Source organism: Dreissena polymorpha, chromosome 14, assembly GCF_020536995.1.
Source record: "Dreissena polymorpha isolate Duluth1 chromosome 14, UMN_Dpol_1.0, whole genome shotgun sequence".
NCBI classification, from domain to species: domain Eukaryota; kingdom Metazoa; phylum Mollusca; class Bivalvia; order Myida; family Dreissenidae; genus Dreissena; species Dreissena polymorpha.
In genome coordinates this window covers 16,793,848-16,814,072 of record NC_068368.1, presented here as the reverse complement: position 1 = coordinate 16,814,072, position 20,225 = coordinate 16,793,848, and the positions used below count along the sequence as shown (strand labels likewise).

Here is a 20,225-nt window from a genome sequence, read left to right as displayed (position 1 = left end):
ATACAACTTCTGACAAAGTTTGGTGATTATCAGATGAAAACTACTTCTATTAGAGAGCGGACACCATGCTTAATGCTTGAAATGCACTAAGTGACCCCGTGACCTAGTTTTTGACCCGACATGACCCATATTCGAACTTGACCTAGATATTGTACAGATACAACTTCTGATCAAGTTTGGTGAAGATCGGATGAAAACTACTTCAAATAGAGAGCGGACACCATGCTAAATGCTTGAAATGCACTAAGTGACCCTGTGACCTAGTTTTTGACCCGGCATGACCCATATTCGAACTTGACCTAGATATTGTCTAGATAAAACTTCTGACCAAGTTTGGTGAAGATCGGATGAAAACTATCTGAAATAGAGAGCGGACACTGCTATGGACGCCGCCCGCCCGCCGCCAAGGTGAAACTATAATACGTCCCGTTTTTTTTAAACGGGCGTATAAAAACTTAAAATCAATTATGATTTATAAAATGTCACATAAGGTAGAATTTTGGAAATAGAAGGAAAAATTGGAGTGTTTAACAAATGTTTTACCTTAATTTCATTTACAACAACACAGCTGTCCACCAATTTTAATTTGTAAGTGAACTCATACCAGAGTGTGATAGCTAATGATCGCAAAAACACCATTCAGTGAGAGAATGCTGGCTTTTTTTTCAGTTTTTTGGGAAGATAGCCCATGGCTTTGAAATTTGGAATTTTATCGGCATTTTCAAGGAATTGGGAATATAAATTGGGATGAAAAACTACATGAAAGAGTTCAACATCTTTTATCACAAAAACCATCATGATCAACAGTTTTCCACTATAGTACAACAATGAATACCTGGCCTCATATTTTGTCAAGGTAAACAATCTTGCAACAGGCACCATTTTATTAGGAGGCGCTTTATCTTCTTCTGAAGAACTACTGCTTTCAACATGTTGAATATAAGTCAGCACTTTGCTTTCGGAAATCAACGATGACGATGCAAAAGAGCCACTGGTTATTAAATTACTATAATTTACAATGGAAGAAGTTTAAATGGGAGTACTTGTACTTAATGACGATGTTTGTTTATTTAATGACGCTTGCTTCAAAACAATCAACAGTTTTTGTTTGGCCAGGTTTTTGCTTAGGAATCTTTTTCATGTAATATTTGAATTGAGCGACATCTTTGTTTTCCATTCAGCCGAAGCACAAAACGCTTGAATTTCATCGCAAATATACATGTAATAAGTACCTGAACAACACGGAAAATATCGGGCACACAAATAATGCTGACGTAATCCAAATCGAGGTATATTGTAAAACCCTAACGAGACCAGACCTGACCAGCTTTGTTAAAAAGCGAAAAAGCTGATGTCATAAGTGTTTTTTTTTCCCGATTGGGAATTGATAAGCAAATTTTGGGAAAAGGGTATACTTTTTGCGATTGGGAATATAGCCGAATTTGGGCTATTAAATCGGGACAAAAAACACCTGGCTGGCTAAGATAACCATGGTTGAATTCAAATAAAAAGAATGTTATGCCAACTCTGGTAAATAACAGTTTACTTCTGGCTCAGTTGCTATTTGTGAAAGGGGTAAACAATGTAAGTGGGAAGAACTGAGGATAAATATTACTTTAATGGTTTTGATACTTTGGTTGAGAACACTTACATAAATTATGGTACTCATTTGTTATTTATGCTGTCTAAATTTATTCCCAAATGTAACAAATATATCTGTGATAATTGTTTTATTTACTTTCTGTTTTCAGGTCAAGAACAAGTATTCAGATGGCCCTGAATCCTGATGCAGATATTGAGATGTCTGCAGATCCTTTTTTTAATTTGTTTGGCATTTTTGTCTTGGTAACGGAATTAAACAAGGGCTGTTAGTAAAACATGCATGCCCCCCATATGGGCTGTCAGTTGTAATGGGAGCCATTGTGTGAATACGTTTTTTGTCACTGTGACCTTCACCTTTGACCTAGTGACCTGAAAAGCGATAGGGGTCATCTGCCAGTCATGATCAATGTACCTATGAAGTTTCATGATCCTAGGCCTAATTATCCCCCGCCATAGGCGGAGGGATATTGTTTTGGCGTTGTCCGTCTGTCCGTCTTTCTGTCCGTATTTCCGTCCATCCGTCCGTCCGGCACTTTTGTGTCCGGAGCCATATCTTGGAAGTGCTTTGGGGGATTGCAATGAAACTTGGTATGAGTATATATATGGATAAGAGGATGATGCACGCCTAATGGCATTGTACACCATCTGTAATAACAGAGTTATGGCCCTTTGTATCTTGGAAAAATGCTTTTTTGTGTCCAGAGCCATATCTTGGAAGTGCTTTGGCGGATTTTATTGAAACTTGGTATGAGTATATATATGGATAAGAGGATGATGCACGCCAAATGGCATTGTACACCATTGGATAATAAAGGAGTTATGGCCCTTTGTATCTTGAAAAAATGCTTTTTTCAAATATAACACATTTGTGTCCAGAAGAATATTGGCGGGGGATATCAATTCAACGAATTTGCTTGTTATTCTTGAGTTATCATCAGGAAACCTTTTTACTGTTTCAAGTCACTGTGACCTTGACCTTTGACCTAGTGACCTGAAAATTAAAAGGGGTATCTACCAGTCATGATCAATGTACCTATGAAGTTTCATGATCCTAAGCGTAAGCATTCTTGAGTTATCATCCGGAAACCATTTTACTATTTCGAGTCACTGTGACCTTGACCTTTGACCTAGTGACCTGAAAATCAATAGGGGTCATCTACCAGTCATGATCAATGTACCTATGAAATTTCATGATCCTAGGCTAAAGCATTCTTGAGTTATCATACAGAAACCATTTTACTATTTCGAGTCACTGTGACCTTGAACTTTGACCTAGTGACCTGAAAATCAATAGGGGTCATCTGCCAGTCATGAGCAATATACCTATGAAGTTTCATGATCCTAGGCCCAAGCGTTCTTGAGTTATCATCCGGAAACCATCTGGTGGATGGACAGACCGACCGACAGATGGACCCACGGACTGACCGACCGACATGTGCAAAAAAATATACCCCCTCTTCTTCGAAGGGGGGCATAAAAATAAGATACACATTGTGGTCATATAAAAACTTGTTATTTTGCTCTTTATCTGAATTTCATATCCGAAACATAATTTTCATCCAAACTGGTAATCCGAAAATATATGCTAAATTGGGTAACAGGCTCTTTCGGCCCAAAGCTTTTTCGGCCCAGTCCGAAATTTCAGGCTGATTCGGCTCCAAGCTTATTCAGCCACAAATCGACCAGGCTTATTTGGCCCTATATTTTATTACACCTTTTTCGTTAAAACTTAATTGATTATTGCGGTTATAGATTGACAGTCTGTTTGTTGGCATTTTCTCTTGAGTGAATAAATGTGTTAATGATGAGTACTTGGTTGATATGCTTAATTAGTTTGTTGGTTCTTTTGTGTAATTTTGATTTTGATTTTATGATTGATTAAATAAAATTAATTAGACACCATCATCGTTTTACAAACTGTTACCAATTTGTGTAATTGTGTCTTTTTTTAATTAAATCGATTGTAGGTTCGTTTGTTAAATAGTTGCTTTTGATTAAAGATGTAAATGATGAGTACTTGTTTGATATGTTAAAGCTTTTTTTGCTTTTTTGTCGGTTGTTTCGCAGTTTTTCGCAGTTACAGGGGCATCGGAAGCAAATTGACATTGGGGCCGTGGAGGGGATGGATATGGGAGGTTGTATCCCGTTGGTGGGGGTCCGCGGAGGCCTCCCCCAGAAATTTTTTCAAATTTTAGCATCAAATGGCGCATTCTGGTGCGTTTTTATGCCTGATACCTGACCTTATACACATCTATTGCAAGCATATTCTGAATGACAAAAGTTATGACAGACAGACAGACGATAGAGAAATAATCTCTTTATGTCACACCTTGTACTTTGTAGCAGGCTACACAACAATAGGGATCATGTGGGTTGAAAGAACGTACTTACAGATTTTTTGTCCCGAAATTCCGTTTTGGAAATTTAAAATTCGTTCGTTGTTTTGGAGTAGACGTATTGAAATGATACAAAAAGTGGTAAAAAAACATTAAATAAGTTTTTTAGAATTATCGATTTACTTTGAGTTATTACAATTAATTCAGGTATCTTGAGGTATCTTTAATTTTGTGATAATTAAGGACTTTTGGATATTAGCACATTTGTTTCATGTCATATTTTCCTTTATATTAATAAAAAGAAGCAAAGGCTTAGATCATACCGACAATTAAAGATTCCCAGGTTTAATTACTCAAGAATAAAGGGATTATCATTATAAAAGTGACAGATGAATTAACAACATAATTGACACGTACATTACCGCGGGCGGGTGATGACAATTAACAATACATGTGTCATAACCGCGAAAGCGTGATTACCTTGCTTCGTGGTCGTGATATATTTTTTAAATATATATGGTTATTTTCGTATGTAAGCTTGAACATATATTAACATAGTAAAATCGTTGACATGGTTATAATACAAGAGCTGTCAGAGGAAAGCGCGCTCGACTATTCGAGTGCTTGACAGTATAACGTAAGCCATCATGGGGACATTGTTCATATTCAATAATTTATAAGAGGATCTTTCAAAAATAAAAAAAGGAAAAAAAATAAAAAATTGGGGGGGGGGGGGGTAGGGGGCTGAGAGGGGGGTATAATGTGGGGTGTGGTAATTTATTAGATGATGTTTAAAAAAAATGGGGGGGGGGAGGTAGGGGGGGTGAGAGGGGGGGTATAATGTGGGGTGTGGTAATTTATTAGATGATGTTTTTAAAAAAAAATGGGGGGGGGGAGGTTGGGGGGGGGGAAGGGATTCTGGATAGGGGCGTGGGGTATTGTTTGGGTGGAATCCATTGTGGTTTAGGTAAGTGTTGTTTTGTCAAAGTAATAATAAAATGTGATCATAAATAAAGAAGTTATGGCAATTTAAGCAAAATGTTCAATTATCTAAGTGTAAAAGGGGCCATAATTATGTCAAAATGCTTGATACAGTGGTCTGCTCTAGTTTATAGGTTGGGGTCATGTTGGTAAACAAGTATGCAACATATAAAAGCAATATGTCAAAGGATATAGGAAATATTTGGGTAGTACGCAAACTTTAACATAGCTTTATCAATAATATGCATATTCTAAGTATAAAAGGGGCAATAATTATGACAAAATGCTTGATAGAGTTGTCTGCTCTTGTTTATAGGTTGGGGTGATGTTGGTAAACAAGTATGCAAAATATGAAAGCAATATGTCAAGGGACAATGAAAATAAATGGGGTAGTACGAAAACTTTAACATTTGCTGCATACCGGTATTCAAAGTGGAAAAGGGGCCATAATTATGACAAAATGCTTGATAAATTTGTCTGCTCTTGTTTATAGGTTGGGGTCATGTTGGTAAACAAGTATGCAAAATATGAAAGCAATATGTCAAGGGACAAAGAAAATATTTGGGGAAGTACGAAAACTTTAACATTTGCACGCGGACGCTAATGCTAACGCCGACGCCGGGGTGAGAAGGATAGCTCCACTATATATATTTCATATATAATAGTCGAGCTAAAAAATGCAAATTTTTTAATTCATTTTATAGTCAGTTCAATTTTTACGGACACAATTCTTCTGTAAGATTTTTTTATATTTATCATTTATCGACCATTTATAATCTTAAATTTACCTTTTTGTTACCTGTTGATCTGAATACACATCACACATGTATTTAACAACCTGATAAAGATAATAAAACCTGGCATAGGTGCGGGTGTATTAGACAATGGCTTCATTCGATCATGAATGACGGGGTCGGGGTAATTAAAGAAAACAACATCTGTTTAGTGCATTAACGATGTGTATCACAACAGGAACAAGTGTATGCTGTCAATGAGAATAAAGTTGTTACATTGATTGCTTATGAAAATAAATTGATAATTGTCTACGAAACAATAACAGTTTCATTCATTAATTTCAATTCCTAAATCAATTGTTATGTACAGCCTCCCATATTTTGTAACGGAATTTATGAAGAAAAGATTATTATGATGATGATTACGGTGTAATGATGATGATAATTATAATGATTATTATTATTATGATGATGATGATGAATATGATGTAATGCTGATGATGATTATGCTGTAATGATGATGATGATGATTCTTATTATGATGAATCTTATTATGATGCTGACGCTTATTATGATGACGATTATGTTGTAATGATAATTATAATGATGATGTAATCGAACTTATTAATAAAATGAACAATTTATGTGCGGTGAATACAATACTTTATTATATACCTGTTTAATACTTTTAACAAAATACAGGTTGTATCAATCGTTGAAATAAAAAATCCCGTATTACGCTACTCGCTGTTTCCAATTCCATATTACCATACTAGCCAGACTACTTCGACCCATTTAATGATGACGTCACATTACACGCACCGAAAATAGAAATATTTTATTTACGAAATATATTACGTAGTACATTGTGTGATGTCGTTTCTGTGACAAAACACAATAGTTTTATCTAAACTCTGTAAGGACATGGTGTTTTTTAGCAGTAAACTATCTGTTAAAAACGTATTTTGGAGTGTGTGTTTATCATTCATAAATGTATATTTCGATAGGAATACAATAAAATAGTGTGGTTTAAACTAAGTTTCGATAAAGACATGGGAGATAGAAGTGGAAATGCATATCGTTTAAACGTTTTTTTTATTAACATCGGATTAAAGTTGTCAACTTAATTGTTATAAAAATTGGATTAACGATGGCATTAAGGTAAGCGTGTCGGAAACCTGTGTTTTCCCGGTTCGAATGTGTACACGTTAATTTACATAAACTGTATTCATAAGCGTCTTAAATAAACTATGGCATACCGTTTTAGTCATTGTTTTGTCAGTTTTCTTAAAGTAAAAAATACATTTGTTAACTGTTTTCGTTAGTTGTTGTATATAATAAAAGGAATATAGCGCTAGTCAATTGTTCCAAGAGTTTGTATCAGTCTCGTGGCTTGTGCTATTTCGCATCACACTCGAGGCTCCGCCTCTCGTGTGATACTTCATCACACAAGCCACTCGAGTGATACAAACTCTTGGAACAATTGACTAGCTTAATATTCCATATGTATTGTATTGTTAAGACGTGTGTATTTCTTATTGTTATCTCTTCAAAGTTATCCAAATATATACAATAGAAATAAATGTATAGTTTGTTTTATTTTCAAAGCCGTTTCAGACTCTTGTATCTAGTCTATAATAACGCCTCATTTCGAAGACGACATATCTGAAGCAAAAGACGAGAGAATCTCTTTCGGTGTAGCTGTTTAACGTCACTTTTGACCTTACCTGACCTTTGTAAGTGTCCAATAAAATTCAAACAACGTTTCCCGCAGCTATACACGAATTAATACACTTTCAGAGGATTGCCAGCACCAGAGCTTTTGTCCTTAAAGGCTATGTTCTCATATTTAGTAATAACTTCCATATTCCTGTCTGTGTACTAGTATATTTAAGTTCATAAAAGTATCGTTTTTCCCTATTCTGATATTTGTTTTGGCCATGTTAAAGTATAAAGTTTTAAACAAGCCGTTGTTCCAGCAGTGTAAGCGTGGCCTCACTTTAATGCATTGCATTCCAACCCGCAAGGTATAAAGGTCAGTTCGCGGCCAGTAATATAATCGTCATATAATATAAACGCTATTGCGTGAACTAGGTGAACTTGAATTTTCTTTAGGCCATATATATGTTAAATGAAGATATTCAGCGATAATTATGGTATCTCAAAAATAGATTCTTAATGTGTTTTCAACAAAACCATTTTAAATATTATTTTTGATTTATTTAACAAGAATTATTCCACCATATGTATTAAGTATGAGCGCGATGATTCTCCATACTGTTAATAATCGAATCAAATAGCAATGCCCGACAAACCACTAAAACAGGTTTGTTCGAAGAACGCGCGTATAAATATTTTAAATATGTACGGATACTTCGCGTGTAGCCGGTTGACTCATATGTTTTAATTTCCCTTCAATTTTTTTTGGTTTTCTGTTTTGTATCAATAGGTTTTGACCAGCAATATGTAATAATGTAAAATAAGCCGCGCAAACTCCGCGTTACATCCCGTACTGCGTGTGATGCAGCTAAGAACTGCACAGAAAAAGACATTCGCTATCTTTGATCTCATTCATTGAACTCTTTACCTTTCACCAACTCAAACCACAATCAACGCGGTATATCTTTTTAAAAAGATATTTCTTGTTTCAAATGGAATAATCTTTAATAAAGATAATACAATACTGTAATAACCATTATTCCATAGTTTTAGAGAGTATCGACCAACATTTTTACAACGATTTATTCAAATTAAAAATGGGTCCATGTGCGAGGGTGTGATTTCAGAAGGAAAATGCCTTACCCCAATTGCAAGGTTCAACAGCACAGGCCTTTTTCTGTCTATTTTCGGAAAAAGTACCTAGCAAAATTTGTTTTTTTTTCGAGTCGCGAAATCTTCAAAATTGGGAAGACTTTTCATCAACAAAAGCATTATTTGGAAAGCTGTTTTTATTATTAAATCTAATGTTTTTATACATAGGTATTGCCCAAAAATGCTAAGAAAGTATTAAACTGTTTTTTTAACATGCAACAGTCATTGTCCACTGATAAAGTAAGTATTTGTATGAAAAAAAAAACCCATATACTTTGTTATGCTTGATATGTCATTAATGATTTTTTATGAATATTCACAGTCGACTCGAAGGACCTGCATTCAACTTATTCTTATTCAAAATTCAAGTTGCCTAATGTCTGAAGGCAACCATTTTTTGAAACACAAAAGTAAAGCTGAAGATCATAAATGTACAGTATTGAAATGTTAAGAAGCTACAAAGGCTAGTGCCTCTTAATATGGCAGTGGCAAAATGTTCATCACTTGCTTGCTCAGAAACCTCTTCTGGGGAACACAAACTGACATTCTGACTTGGACTACTGGGAATATTAATGGGCGAGTCAGATTCTGGGTTAACTGTAGACTGACTGGCGGTAGTATTTCCCCACAAAACATTCAGTTTTTGTGTGCCTTTCGAGTCAAATTTTTGTACATATTTCGATAGTTTATCGAATTATGCGACATGTTTGATGCTGGGTCCGATTTCTGTAATTTTTTACCCAAATTTATTCTTTCGAACCACAGTAACGTTGAAAGTGAAACCAGTCCACATTTAATGATTTATTTACCTCAGACCATTGATATCGATTCTCAACCAGTTTACAATAATTAATGCGTACACATGGTTATCACTTGTTGTATACATACCTGATAATTATGAATAATCCAGCACTTCAATATTTAAAAGCTAATTCTAACTGAAAATGGCCGTAAATGTGTCTTAAGAAATGCATAGACACAAGCGGCCGCCATTTTGTCTGAAGTGTCAAGATCGCAAAATTGCATTATGGAACACTCGATACGATGACGTTTTACGCAGAATTCCCATTGGCACGCTTAAACACGGCGCCCGATAATTTAAAACATGTTACCTACTGGGAAATGCATTTTTCGGCTTCGATTATTTCAGTCAGAAATTGTTTTGTTTTTTAATAATTGGGAAAAAACATCCATATTTGTCATTGGGAATGGGTCCGACTATCGGACGAGTGAGATAGGCAGAAAAAGGCCTGCAGCAGTATCATAAAATTTGCCTCCCCCCCCCCGGACCCTACTTCGGTCAATATTCGTTGTAGAAAAGCCAAACCATACACAATAGGTGTACAGTCCAACCTGTCCCAGCGACCACCTTTTAATAGAGACCACCTGTCCATAAAGACCACAACGATTTCCTCCCAAAAGATTTCACTATATATTGTACCTGCGAATAAAGCCCACCTGTGAACAAAGACCAAGGACCGCCATTTTACATTCCCAAATGTCCATTTTGATACCTAACAAAGACCACTTCAATCATAACAATCAACGATTTCGCAACTTTCAATAAAAAAAATGTGATAGTCACGTGATAAACATCTAACCAGTAGACTTGTCGGTCGCTATGGAGATATTGGCAAGTGAAAGTTTACTGCACTCAAAAGCAGTTGTTTCTTTACTTAACACACATTGCTAATTGGTAGCCGCCTGCTTCCTTTATGCATTTATCAGTTTGTCGAAAGTGTAACAAGTTGCCTCTGTATTTTAGTGACTCGTAATTAATGTACTAATTGCCGAAAATATCAAACAAAGTTTTAGGTCTTTCATCAACTCATTAAGGAAATTTACGGTTTCATTACAATTACAATGCCAATTACAAACATACATTTTTATATAAGGGTTTTTTCTGCCTATTTTGGGAAAAGGAGTCTGACCTTATTGGGAATTTTTTATCGACAAAATTGGCCATTTTGGGAATTTTTGCTTCAATGAAACGGCTCATTTGGGAAAAAAATGTGAATTTATCATGCTTAAATAATTCAGTGGTTTAACAAATAAATTTGTTTTTATTTGTTATTTTGTCTTCTTTATATAAACAGATGCAATATTGGGCATGTTCAACGTTTATTCAAGTAATGCAGTTTTGTTTTTCAGTTACAGTTACACTCTGAGATAAGAACTGTACAGTCAAAACCTTATAGCAGATATTTTTTACCAAAACAAACACTGGTTAGTCACACAAGTTATAAAACACTTCATTCTTAAAAAAAAAAAAAAAAAATTTTTTTTTTTTTTAAATTGGGATTTTTTTTTATAATTTCGGTTTGGGATCGGGTCAGTTTGCTTTGGGAGTGCCTCCGTTTTCCGGAGGCGCAGACAGTGCTGAAAAACCCCTGGTTATTCATTCATTTCTTAAATTTCTCCGTGATAAGACGTGCAAAGATTATCGATACGGAATTTGTCAGTTCAAGTACATATTGATGTATGTCAATAGTTTTTTATACATGATATGATTAATGAAATAAATAATAAAAACATAAGGAAATTGAAATAATAAATATAAAATAAAAACTGTGTTTTCAATCCTTTATGACATTATACATGCATTAGTATTCAACCATTTAAGCAATAGAGCACATACATAGATAAGGTACCTGTTATAATCCTACTAGCATATTTTGCAAAGTTTCAATCAACCCTGCCAATAAAGACCACCTGTGAACAAAGACCACAACAACCAAATCCCTTAAGTGGTCTTTATTGACAGGTTAGACTGTACATTTAACAATCTGGAACCTGTGGAATAAGCTGGGGGGGGGGGGGGGGGGGGTAGGGTCCGGGGGGGAGGGGCAAATTTATGATACTGCTGCCTGTGCCACTAAACTCTTCGTTTCTATAGAGATCAAGCAAAGTTTAGAACTATTTGTAAAATAAGTTCATCATTGAAAGGGAGGAAATCAGCTGAAAACAGGAAAAATCACACCACTGGCCTGATACTTGGGCCGAATAAGGCATGTACTAAAAGGCGGATGAAAGAGCGGATGATATAGCGTATATAGTAAAGAGCGGATGATATAGACAAAGAAGGATTATCGGAAAGAGCGGATGATATGAACAAAGAAGGAAACAGCGGATGATATAGGGTATATAGTAAAGAGCGGATGATATAGACAAAGAAGGATTATCGGAAAGAGCGGATGATATGAACATAGAAGGAAACAGCAGATGATATATACAAAGAAGGAATCTGCGGATGATATATACAAAGAAGGGATTTGCTGATATATAAATAATTATTAAATCTGCGGACATTATGAATCAGCGGATAATATATACAAATAAGGAAAAGAAAAACATTATTATATTAAAATGAATAGAGTTTATGAAAAGAAAAACATTATTATATTAAAATAAATAGAGTTTATGAATAACATTTTTATGGCACAACTTGAACAAATTACAACTTAAATAGACACAATATTATTATTAGAATATGAAAATGTATAAACGCCACTTTATATAAAAAAAATAATTAAGAATTTCTTTAAACTTAAAATAATTAATAAATCTGCGGATAATATATACAAAGAACGAAATTGCCAAAAAATCTGAAAAGAGCGGATAATATAGACAAAGAAGGATTATCGGAAAGAGCGGATGATATGAACAAAGAAGGAAACAGCGGATGATATATACAAAGAAGGAATCTGCGGATGATATATACAAAGAAGGGATTGGCTGATATATAAATAATTATTAAATCTGTGGACATTATGAATCAGCGGATAATATATACAAATAAGGAAAAGAAAAACATTATTATATTAAAATGAATAGAGTTTATGAAAAGAAAAACATTATTATATTAAAATAAATAGAGTTTATGAATAACATTTTTATGGCACAACTCGAACAAATTACAACTTAAATAGACACAATATTATTATTAGAATATGAAAATGTATAAACGCCACTTTATCTAAAAAAAATAATTAAGAATTTCTTTAAACTTAAAATAATTAATAAATCTGCGGATAATATATACAAAGAACGAAAATGCCAAAAAATCTGAAAAGAGCGGATAATATAGACAAAGAAGGATTATCGTAAAGAGCGGATGATATGAACAAAGAAGGAAACAGCGGATGATATATACAAATGATATGAACAAATAAGGAAACTGCGGACATAATAAACAAAGACGGCAATATACCATAGAACACTGAATGGTGTGACTGGCTAACACGAATTAGTATTTAAAATATGTTTGGCTATGATGCAATGAAAAAGGATGATAAGATTATTATTTGTTTGTAAAACCAAGTTTTATTGCACATCCAATTTTAATAGCATTCATTACTTTATTGATAATAAACTCATCAGTAATGTTAGATTTATGAAATGAATTACTTTTTTATCCACAAAAGCAACATAATATATATATATATATATGTGCCTTGGGTTAATTTTATGTTTTCCGAAGTATAGATGAAATCATTGTGTGATAAGAGTCATTTATGAAGGAAGGAAAAAAAAAAAAAAAAATATATCTGCACCGTTATTGTCTTTTTTCTGAAAACAAGTAAACAACAACTGGTAAGACTCCCTATTGTTATCATTAATACGCACCCTTAGTGTCCTTATTGAAGCTATTTAGCGCATTATCGATTATCGATTGCTTCTAGTACACAAGAAATTGGCATGTTATTTTAAACTAATTGTTGATAAGCTGATAATAATCTTGATAACAAGTCACCCAGATCATTAAAGCGTAGCATAACGGTTTTTACCAATATATGATTGAGATAACGTAAACATTAAACTTAACAAATTTCGAAGGAAATATTTTCTAATGACATCTTCACTAATTGCACATGCAAGTAAAAATACATAAACGCAGTATGTATTATGTGCAGCAAATATGAATATGTTAATTTCATGAATTAAAAATTGTCAGTTTTACCTTTAATTTTCATTAACAATTTTATGATTAAAGCCGCATGTCACACCTTAAACAAACTGTAAAGATTGTCAGTAAGTTGTACCGTTTAAGTTCCATTAACAAGTATATGATCAAAGCCACAGGTCACACCTTTAACAAACTGTAACTATCGTCAGTCAATTGTACCTTTAATTTACATTTACACGTATATGATCAAAGCCTCGTGTCACACCTTTTACCAGCTGTAAGGATAGAGTAAATGTCGACTGCGTATATATATTTCAAAATCATCGAGCTTTTTTACAAACCTTTACAGCATATCTATAGTATACTGAGCATTACACAGTGTTTTTTTGTAATAAATATTTATTATTAAAGCGTGTGTTTTTTGTGTGTGTGTGTGTGTGCAGAAATAGTGTCATTATGGCCATGATAGTTGGACATTCACAGACTAAGTATCTTAAGTCGAGCACTTTGTGCCCAGTGTTCCCATACCCTGGATTTAAAGTGAAAGATTTCATGCGCGGTCACCTGGAATTTTACAAGCAATTGTGCCAGAAATCGGTAAGTTCATTTCTATAGTAATAATTTTTCATTTTTTTAATTATTCATATTGTCCGCAGTTTCCTTCTTTGTATATATTATCCGCAAATGCCTTCTTTGTACATAACATCCGCAGTTTCCTTCTTTGTACATATCATCCGCTCTTTCCTTCTATGTTCATATCATCCGCTCTTTCCGATAATCCTTCTTTGTATATATCATCCGCTCTTTACAGATTATTTTGGCGGCCGAGCGCTAAATTTTGCGCTCAGCCGCCATTGGTGTGTTTTACTATGTACACTTATACTAAGATAAGCAGACTATATATCATTCACAGTTTCGTTTTTTGTATATATCATCATTGTATATATCATTTGTATATTAATAATTATATTTTCCGCAGTTTCCTTCTTTGTATGTATTATTATTATTATTAATTAATTAATTTATTATTATTTAATAATTATTTATATATCCGCAAATGCCTTCTTTGTACATAACATCCGCAGTTTCCTTCTTCGTACATATCATCCGCTCTTTCCTTCTATGTTCATATCATCCGCTCTTTCCGATAATCCTTCTTTGTATATATCATCCGCTCTTTACTATATACGCTATATCATCCGCTCTTTCCTTCATTGTTCATATCATCCGCTCTTTCCGATAATCCTTCTTTGTCTATATTATCCGCTCTTTACAGATTATTTTGGCAATTTCGTTCTTTGTACATATTATCCGCATATTTATTAATTATTCATATTGTCCGCAGTTTCCTTCTTTGTATATATCATCCGCTCTTTACTATATACGCTATATCATCCGCTCTTTCCTTCTATGTTCATATCATCCGCTCTTTCCGATAATCCTTCTTTGTCTATATTATCCGCTCTTTACAGATTATTTTGGCAATTTCGTTCTTTGTACATATTATCCGCATATTTATTAATTATTCATATTGTCCGCAGTTTCCTTCTTTGTATATATTATCCGCAAATGCCTTCTTTGTACATAACATCCACAGTTTCCTTCTTTGTACATATCATCCGCTCTTTCCTTCTATGTTCATATCATCCGCTCTTTCCGATAATCCTTCTTTGTATATATCATCCGCTCTTTACAGATTATTTTGGCGGCCGAGCGCTAAATTTTGCGCTCAGCCGCCATTGGTGTGTTTTACTATGTACACTTATACTAAAATAAGCAGACTATATATCATCCACAGTTTCGTTTTTTGTATATATCATCATTGTATATATCATTTGTATATTAATAATTATATTGTCCGCAGTTTCCTTCTTTGTATATATTATCCGCAAATCCCTTCTTTGTATATATCATCCGCATATTTATTAATTATTCATATTGTCCGCAGTTTCCTTCTTTGTATATATCATCCGCAAATGCCTTCTTTGTACATATCATCCGCGGTTTCCTTCTTTGTTCATATCAACCGCAAATCCCTTCTTAGTATATATCATCAGCATTATTCGTATTGTCCACAGATCAAGACCATTGCCCTCGTTGTTGGTGCTAACGACATAGGACGAAGCTCTGCAGCTCACATCGCAGAAGAAGTCAAGGATCTCTGCTTCAGATTTCATTCCTTGTCCCCACAGTCGTGTATTCTCGTATCTGAGATACTACCACGAGGGCGCGATCTGTTTCACGAACAGACACCTAGGCGAATTGAATCGGAATCCATATTCCTTGAGGAATGGAATGCCGTTGCGGCGGAAGTCAACTGCCGTCTTCGCGAGCTGGCGGGGTCTTTTGATTGGTTGACCATAATCAGTCAGTGGCAGTTCCACTCCATGTCCGGTGCACATCGTCGGCTGCTGGGCAACACATTTTGAGTGGTGAAAGGTCAAGGTCATCCATCAAGGTCAGAGGTCAATCTATGTGGTCCAAATCGCTTATTTTATGAATACTTTTGCAATATTGAAGATATCAACTTGATATTTTGCATGCATGTGTATCTCATGGAGCTGCACATTTTGAGTGGTGAAAGGTCAAGGTCATCCTTCAAGGTCAGAGGTCAAATATATGGGTCAAAATTGCGCATGTAATGTCACTTCTGCAATATTGAAGCTAGCAATTTTATATTTGAAATGCGTGTGTATCTCAAGGAGCTGCACATTTTGAGTGGTGAAGGGTCAAGGTCAAGGTCATCCTACAAGGTCAAACGTCATATAGGGGGACATTGTGTTTCACAAACACATCTTGTTTTATATTTAATTACAAATGGTTTACATTTTTGAAAATTATTAGTGATCAATGACTTGATAGGTTTGTACTGAACTTTGGACATTTCATTGTATAGATTTACAGTTAATAAAGATTCCAACCTTCAGATGTTCTCAATGGTATTTGTAGGCTACAAATTCCGGAACAATCCAGAAATTTCCACCAAAAAGAATCTAAAGGAACTGTGTTTTGAAGTGTATCACTCTGATGAAAACAAACGACTGTACCAGGTTTGTGTCTCATGTTCCAAAGAAGAATATCAGAACTTGTACTATCCGAAAATGGAAGTTGTAATTGTAAAAAAAAAAACTAAACTTTTTCCGGATCTGGCCTTCAATTGATTTTTTGTTATGACAAAATTGAAAATATCAAAATCACATATAAATCTTTTACAAACACAATGCACAGATAGTGCTTTTACGCATACTTCTAAACATTGACATGTTACATTAAAATGATTTCTAAATGATAAAACTGACAATATCAAGATTTTAGAAGTATTACATTAACTATACATTTTTTATGAAAAATACAGGATATTGATGCGATATAGTTTCATTAATGAATGTGTGTATATTTATACAGAACGATAAAAGAAAAAACTCATATAACTGCTCAAATGGATACCCAAAAAAGGGTATGATTTACATATCTTCAATTATATGAGCCACGTTCTGAGAAAACTGGGCATAATGCATGTGCGTAAAGTGTCGTCCCAGATTAGCCTGTGCAGTCTGCACAGGCTCATCAGGGACGACACTTTTCGCTTTTATTGTATTTTTTGTTTCAAGGAAGTCCCTTCTTACCGAAAATCAAGTTTAGGTGGAAAGTGTCGTCCCTGATTATCCTGTGCAGACTGCTCAGGCTAATCTGGGACGGCACTTTAAGAACATGCATTAAGCCCAGATTTCTCAGAACAAGGCTCATATATTATTTAATAAAAACTCAACCTGACCCAATCCAGAGGTCCTCAGTATTTATAATGTTGACCTACTGACATTACCAGAAGGTGTGGTGACCTGCTGAAGATAATATTTGGAAGTGGAAATAAAAGAAAACGTGAGTTATCCCCTACAGAAGACCCATGTAAATTTAATAAAATACCGGACCTGTCAATTATACACGAAATAAATGAATGCATTGAAAATGATGTTAAACTAGCAAATGATGATAAACAATTTTTACCAGTTCAAGAAAAACCTCTTACACAGATAGAATCGATTAACACATGTATTGATATCAGCGACCGTCTCGAAAGCATTCCACCTAAAATCATTTTATGGTGGAACGAAAACCTCAAATTAAACGTAAATGACAAAAATGACATTACAAACAACGAAAAACTACATTCTCAGCATATGGAGGCAGTCAATAAGCTTTTAAGAAATCAATTCGGTAATGATATTGGCGGCCTTCAATTACCCGAGAAGGTCCCACAATTTGACAAGACAACAAAAAAATGGGAAACGCATATTCCCTTAAAACCAATTAATAAAAACCTGTCGTGTCAGATCCATCACACCCACAACGATCATTGGGTAACATCTTTCGAACACAAAAATAAAATTTATTTACTTGACAGTTTAGGCAATACAAGACCCGATGATAAGATCATTCCTGATGGTCTGAAAATACAATTGGCGCAAATTTATGGTGAAGGCGAAGACAAAATTAATATCATAGTTCCGTCAGTGCAAAAACAAGATAATTCCGTCGATTGTGGGCTTTATGCAATAGCGCACGCAACATCTTTGTGTTTTAGGAAAAAACCTTGTTTTGATTTGATATTTAATTCCTTAAAGTTAAGAGAACATCTTTTGTCTTGTTTAGATTCCGAACTTATGATTGAATTTCCAACAACCAGTAAAACTATCAGTGTTCGACGCAAAACTAAATCCAAGTCAATAACAATTGATTTATATTGTATTTGTAATTTACCATCATGTGTAGGAGATCAAGTTCAATGCGACAAATGCTCAAACTGGTTTCACAAGCAATGTGTTCATGCACCATAGGACATTTCTAATGTTGATGTGCAATTTGTTTGCCCAAATTGCAAAATTTAATAATTTCAATTATATAAAAACATAATACGGGATAAATAGCAATGTATGACTCATATTTTTTGTATTATATGTTATGTATTTATATTGTGTAACATATATTTAATTACACTTTTTTATTATAAAGTATTTTTATTATTTTTATTATATGTATTTATATTATGTACCATATATATATAATTACACTTTCCGGCCAAAATACCGGTGTATGTCCTGTTTTATTTTATTAAATATGTAATTACTTTCTATTATAATTATCTAATTTTTGCATCATGTAATAACTTCTATTATATAAAAACATAATACGGGATAAATAGCAATGTATGACTCACTTTTTTATTATATGTATTTATATTATGTACCATATATTTAATTACACTTTCCGGCCAAAATACCGGTGTATGTCCTGTTTTTTTTAATATATAATTACTTTCTATTATAATTATCTAATTTTTGGCAACATGTAATAACTTCTATTATATAAAAACATAATACGGGATAAATAGCAATGTATGACTCATTTTTTATTATATGTATTTATATTATGTACCATATATTTAATTACACTTTCCTGCCTGTTTTTTTTAAATATATAATTACTTTCTATTATAATTATCAAATTTGGAATTGAGAATAACATACTCATTGACAGACAAGCTCATATGCAGGTTTATTTCATTACAAACAGCTTCAAAATTAAATTTATTGTTTATATAAGTGACGATTTCATCCTATTTTTTTTCAAAATTTGGCTCTTACAAGAGGTGGCCTCCACGTGGCAAGAGCTGGGCAACATATTCATTTTGTTGGCAAACTACCTCATGTATATTTAGAGAGAAATTGAATAGTATTCTGCTTTTTGATAAAAAAATTAAGTCAATATCTAACGAAGTTATTATTTACTAAATACATATATATTCAGTCGCCTAAAAATACTATTGTGCTTTATATTTAAACTTAAATAACTTAATATTTACTTTCAAATATTTATTTATATAATTAATTAGTATTAATTATTTATTATTATTAATTAATTAATTAATAATTATTTAATAATTATTTATATATCTGCAAATCCGCTCTTTTCCTTATTTGTATATATAATCCGCTGATTCATAATGTCCGCAGATTTAATAATTATTTATATAATTAATTATTATTAATTAATTATTATTATTAATTAATTAATTTATTATTATTTAATAATTATTTATATATACGCAAATCCCTTCTTTGTATATATCATCCGCTCTTTACTATATACGCTATATCATCCGCTGTTTCCTTCTTTGTTCATATCATCCGCTCTTTCCGATAATCCTTCTTTGTCTATATCATCCGCTCTTTACTATATACGCTATATCATCCGCTCTTTCATCCGCCTTTTAGCACGACCCGCCGAATAAGCCTGAAATTGGGGCCGAATGAGCCTGAGAAAAAACGGGGCCGAAAGAGCCTGGGGCAGAAAGATCCGACAACCCTAAATTGAACAGTCTAATGTTTAATTCTAAGTAATACAGAGAAGCCAGCAAATGTTTACTTACGAATCAAAACACATGTCACAGCGAGATCCTCGATACTCTTGACGCAAAACGTGACAATATGGATCTTCCTGCAAAACATTTTCTCCAACATTGATTTTCATCGTCTTTCGCGAAAAATATGTCGGTGTCTAGGTAAAAACTTATTTACTTATAAAGTTCGTGTTCAGGTGTAAGATTGAATTAGAGACAATATGGACCATGGACCAAACGGCTCAGACCATATTACCCAGATTAGCGGATGATACGGCCCAGATAAGCGGAACATACGGCCCCGATTTGCGGACTATACGGCCCAGATTTGCGGACCAAACCTTACATGTCTGAATTAATATTTATTTCGTGTTCCACTTCCTAGTATTGTATTATTACATTTAATAATATATAAAAGTTGATGACATTAATGACTACATACGTGTATAAATTTTGAA

At 33.8% G+C, this 20,225-nt stretch overlaps 1 protein-coding gene across 5 annotated transcripts in view; it reads right to left on the bottom strand.

Annotated features, from left to right (window-relative positions):
* The window catches only part of LOC127858630 (histone-lysine N-methyltransferase SMYD3-like), an 82,728-nt gene extending 62,791 nt beyond the window's left edge, over positions 1-19,937 (bottom strand). For 4 of the 5 annotated variants that reach the window (XR_008038993.1, XR_008038991.1, XR_008038992.1 and 1 more), the window contains exon 1: positions 19,798-19,930. Coding sequence is in view for 1 of the 5 variants with exons in the window: in XM_052395844.1 (XP_052251804.1) it covers positions 19,798-19,898 (101 nt within the window). In the remaining 4 variants the exon portion in view is untranslated. Of the gene's footprint in view, positions 1-19,797 lie in introns of all 5 variants that reach the window. The other variant, XR_008038994.1, reaches the window with a different exon arrangement.
* Positions 19,938-20,225: the final 288 nt, after the last annotated feature.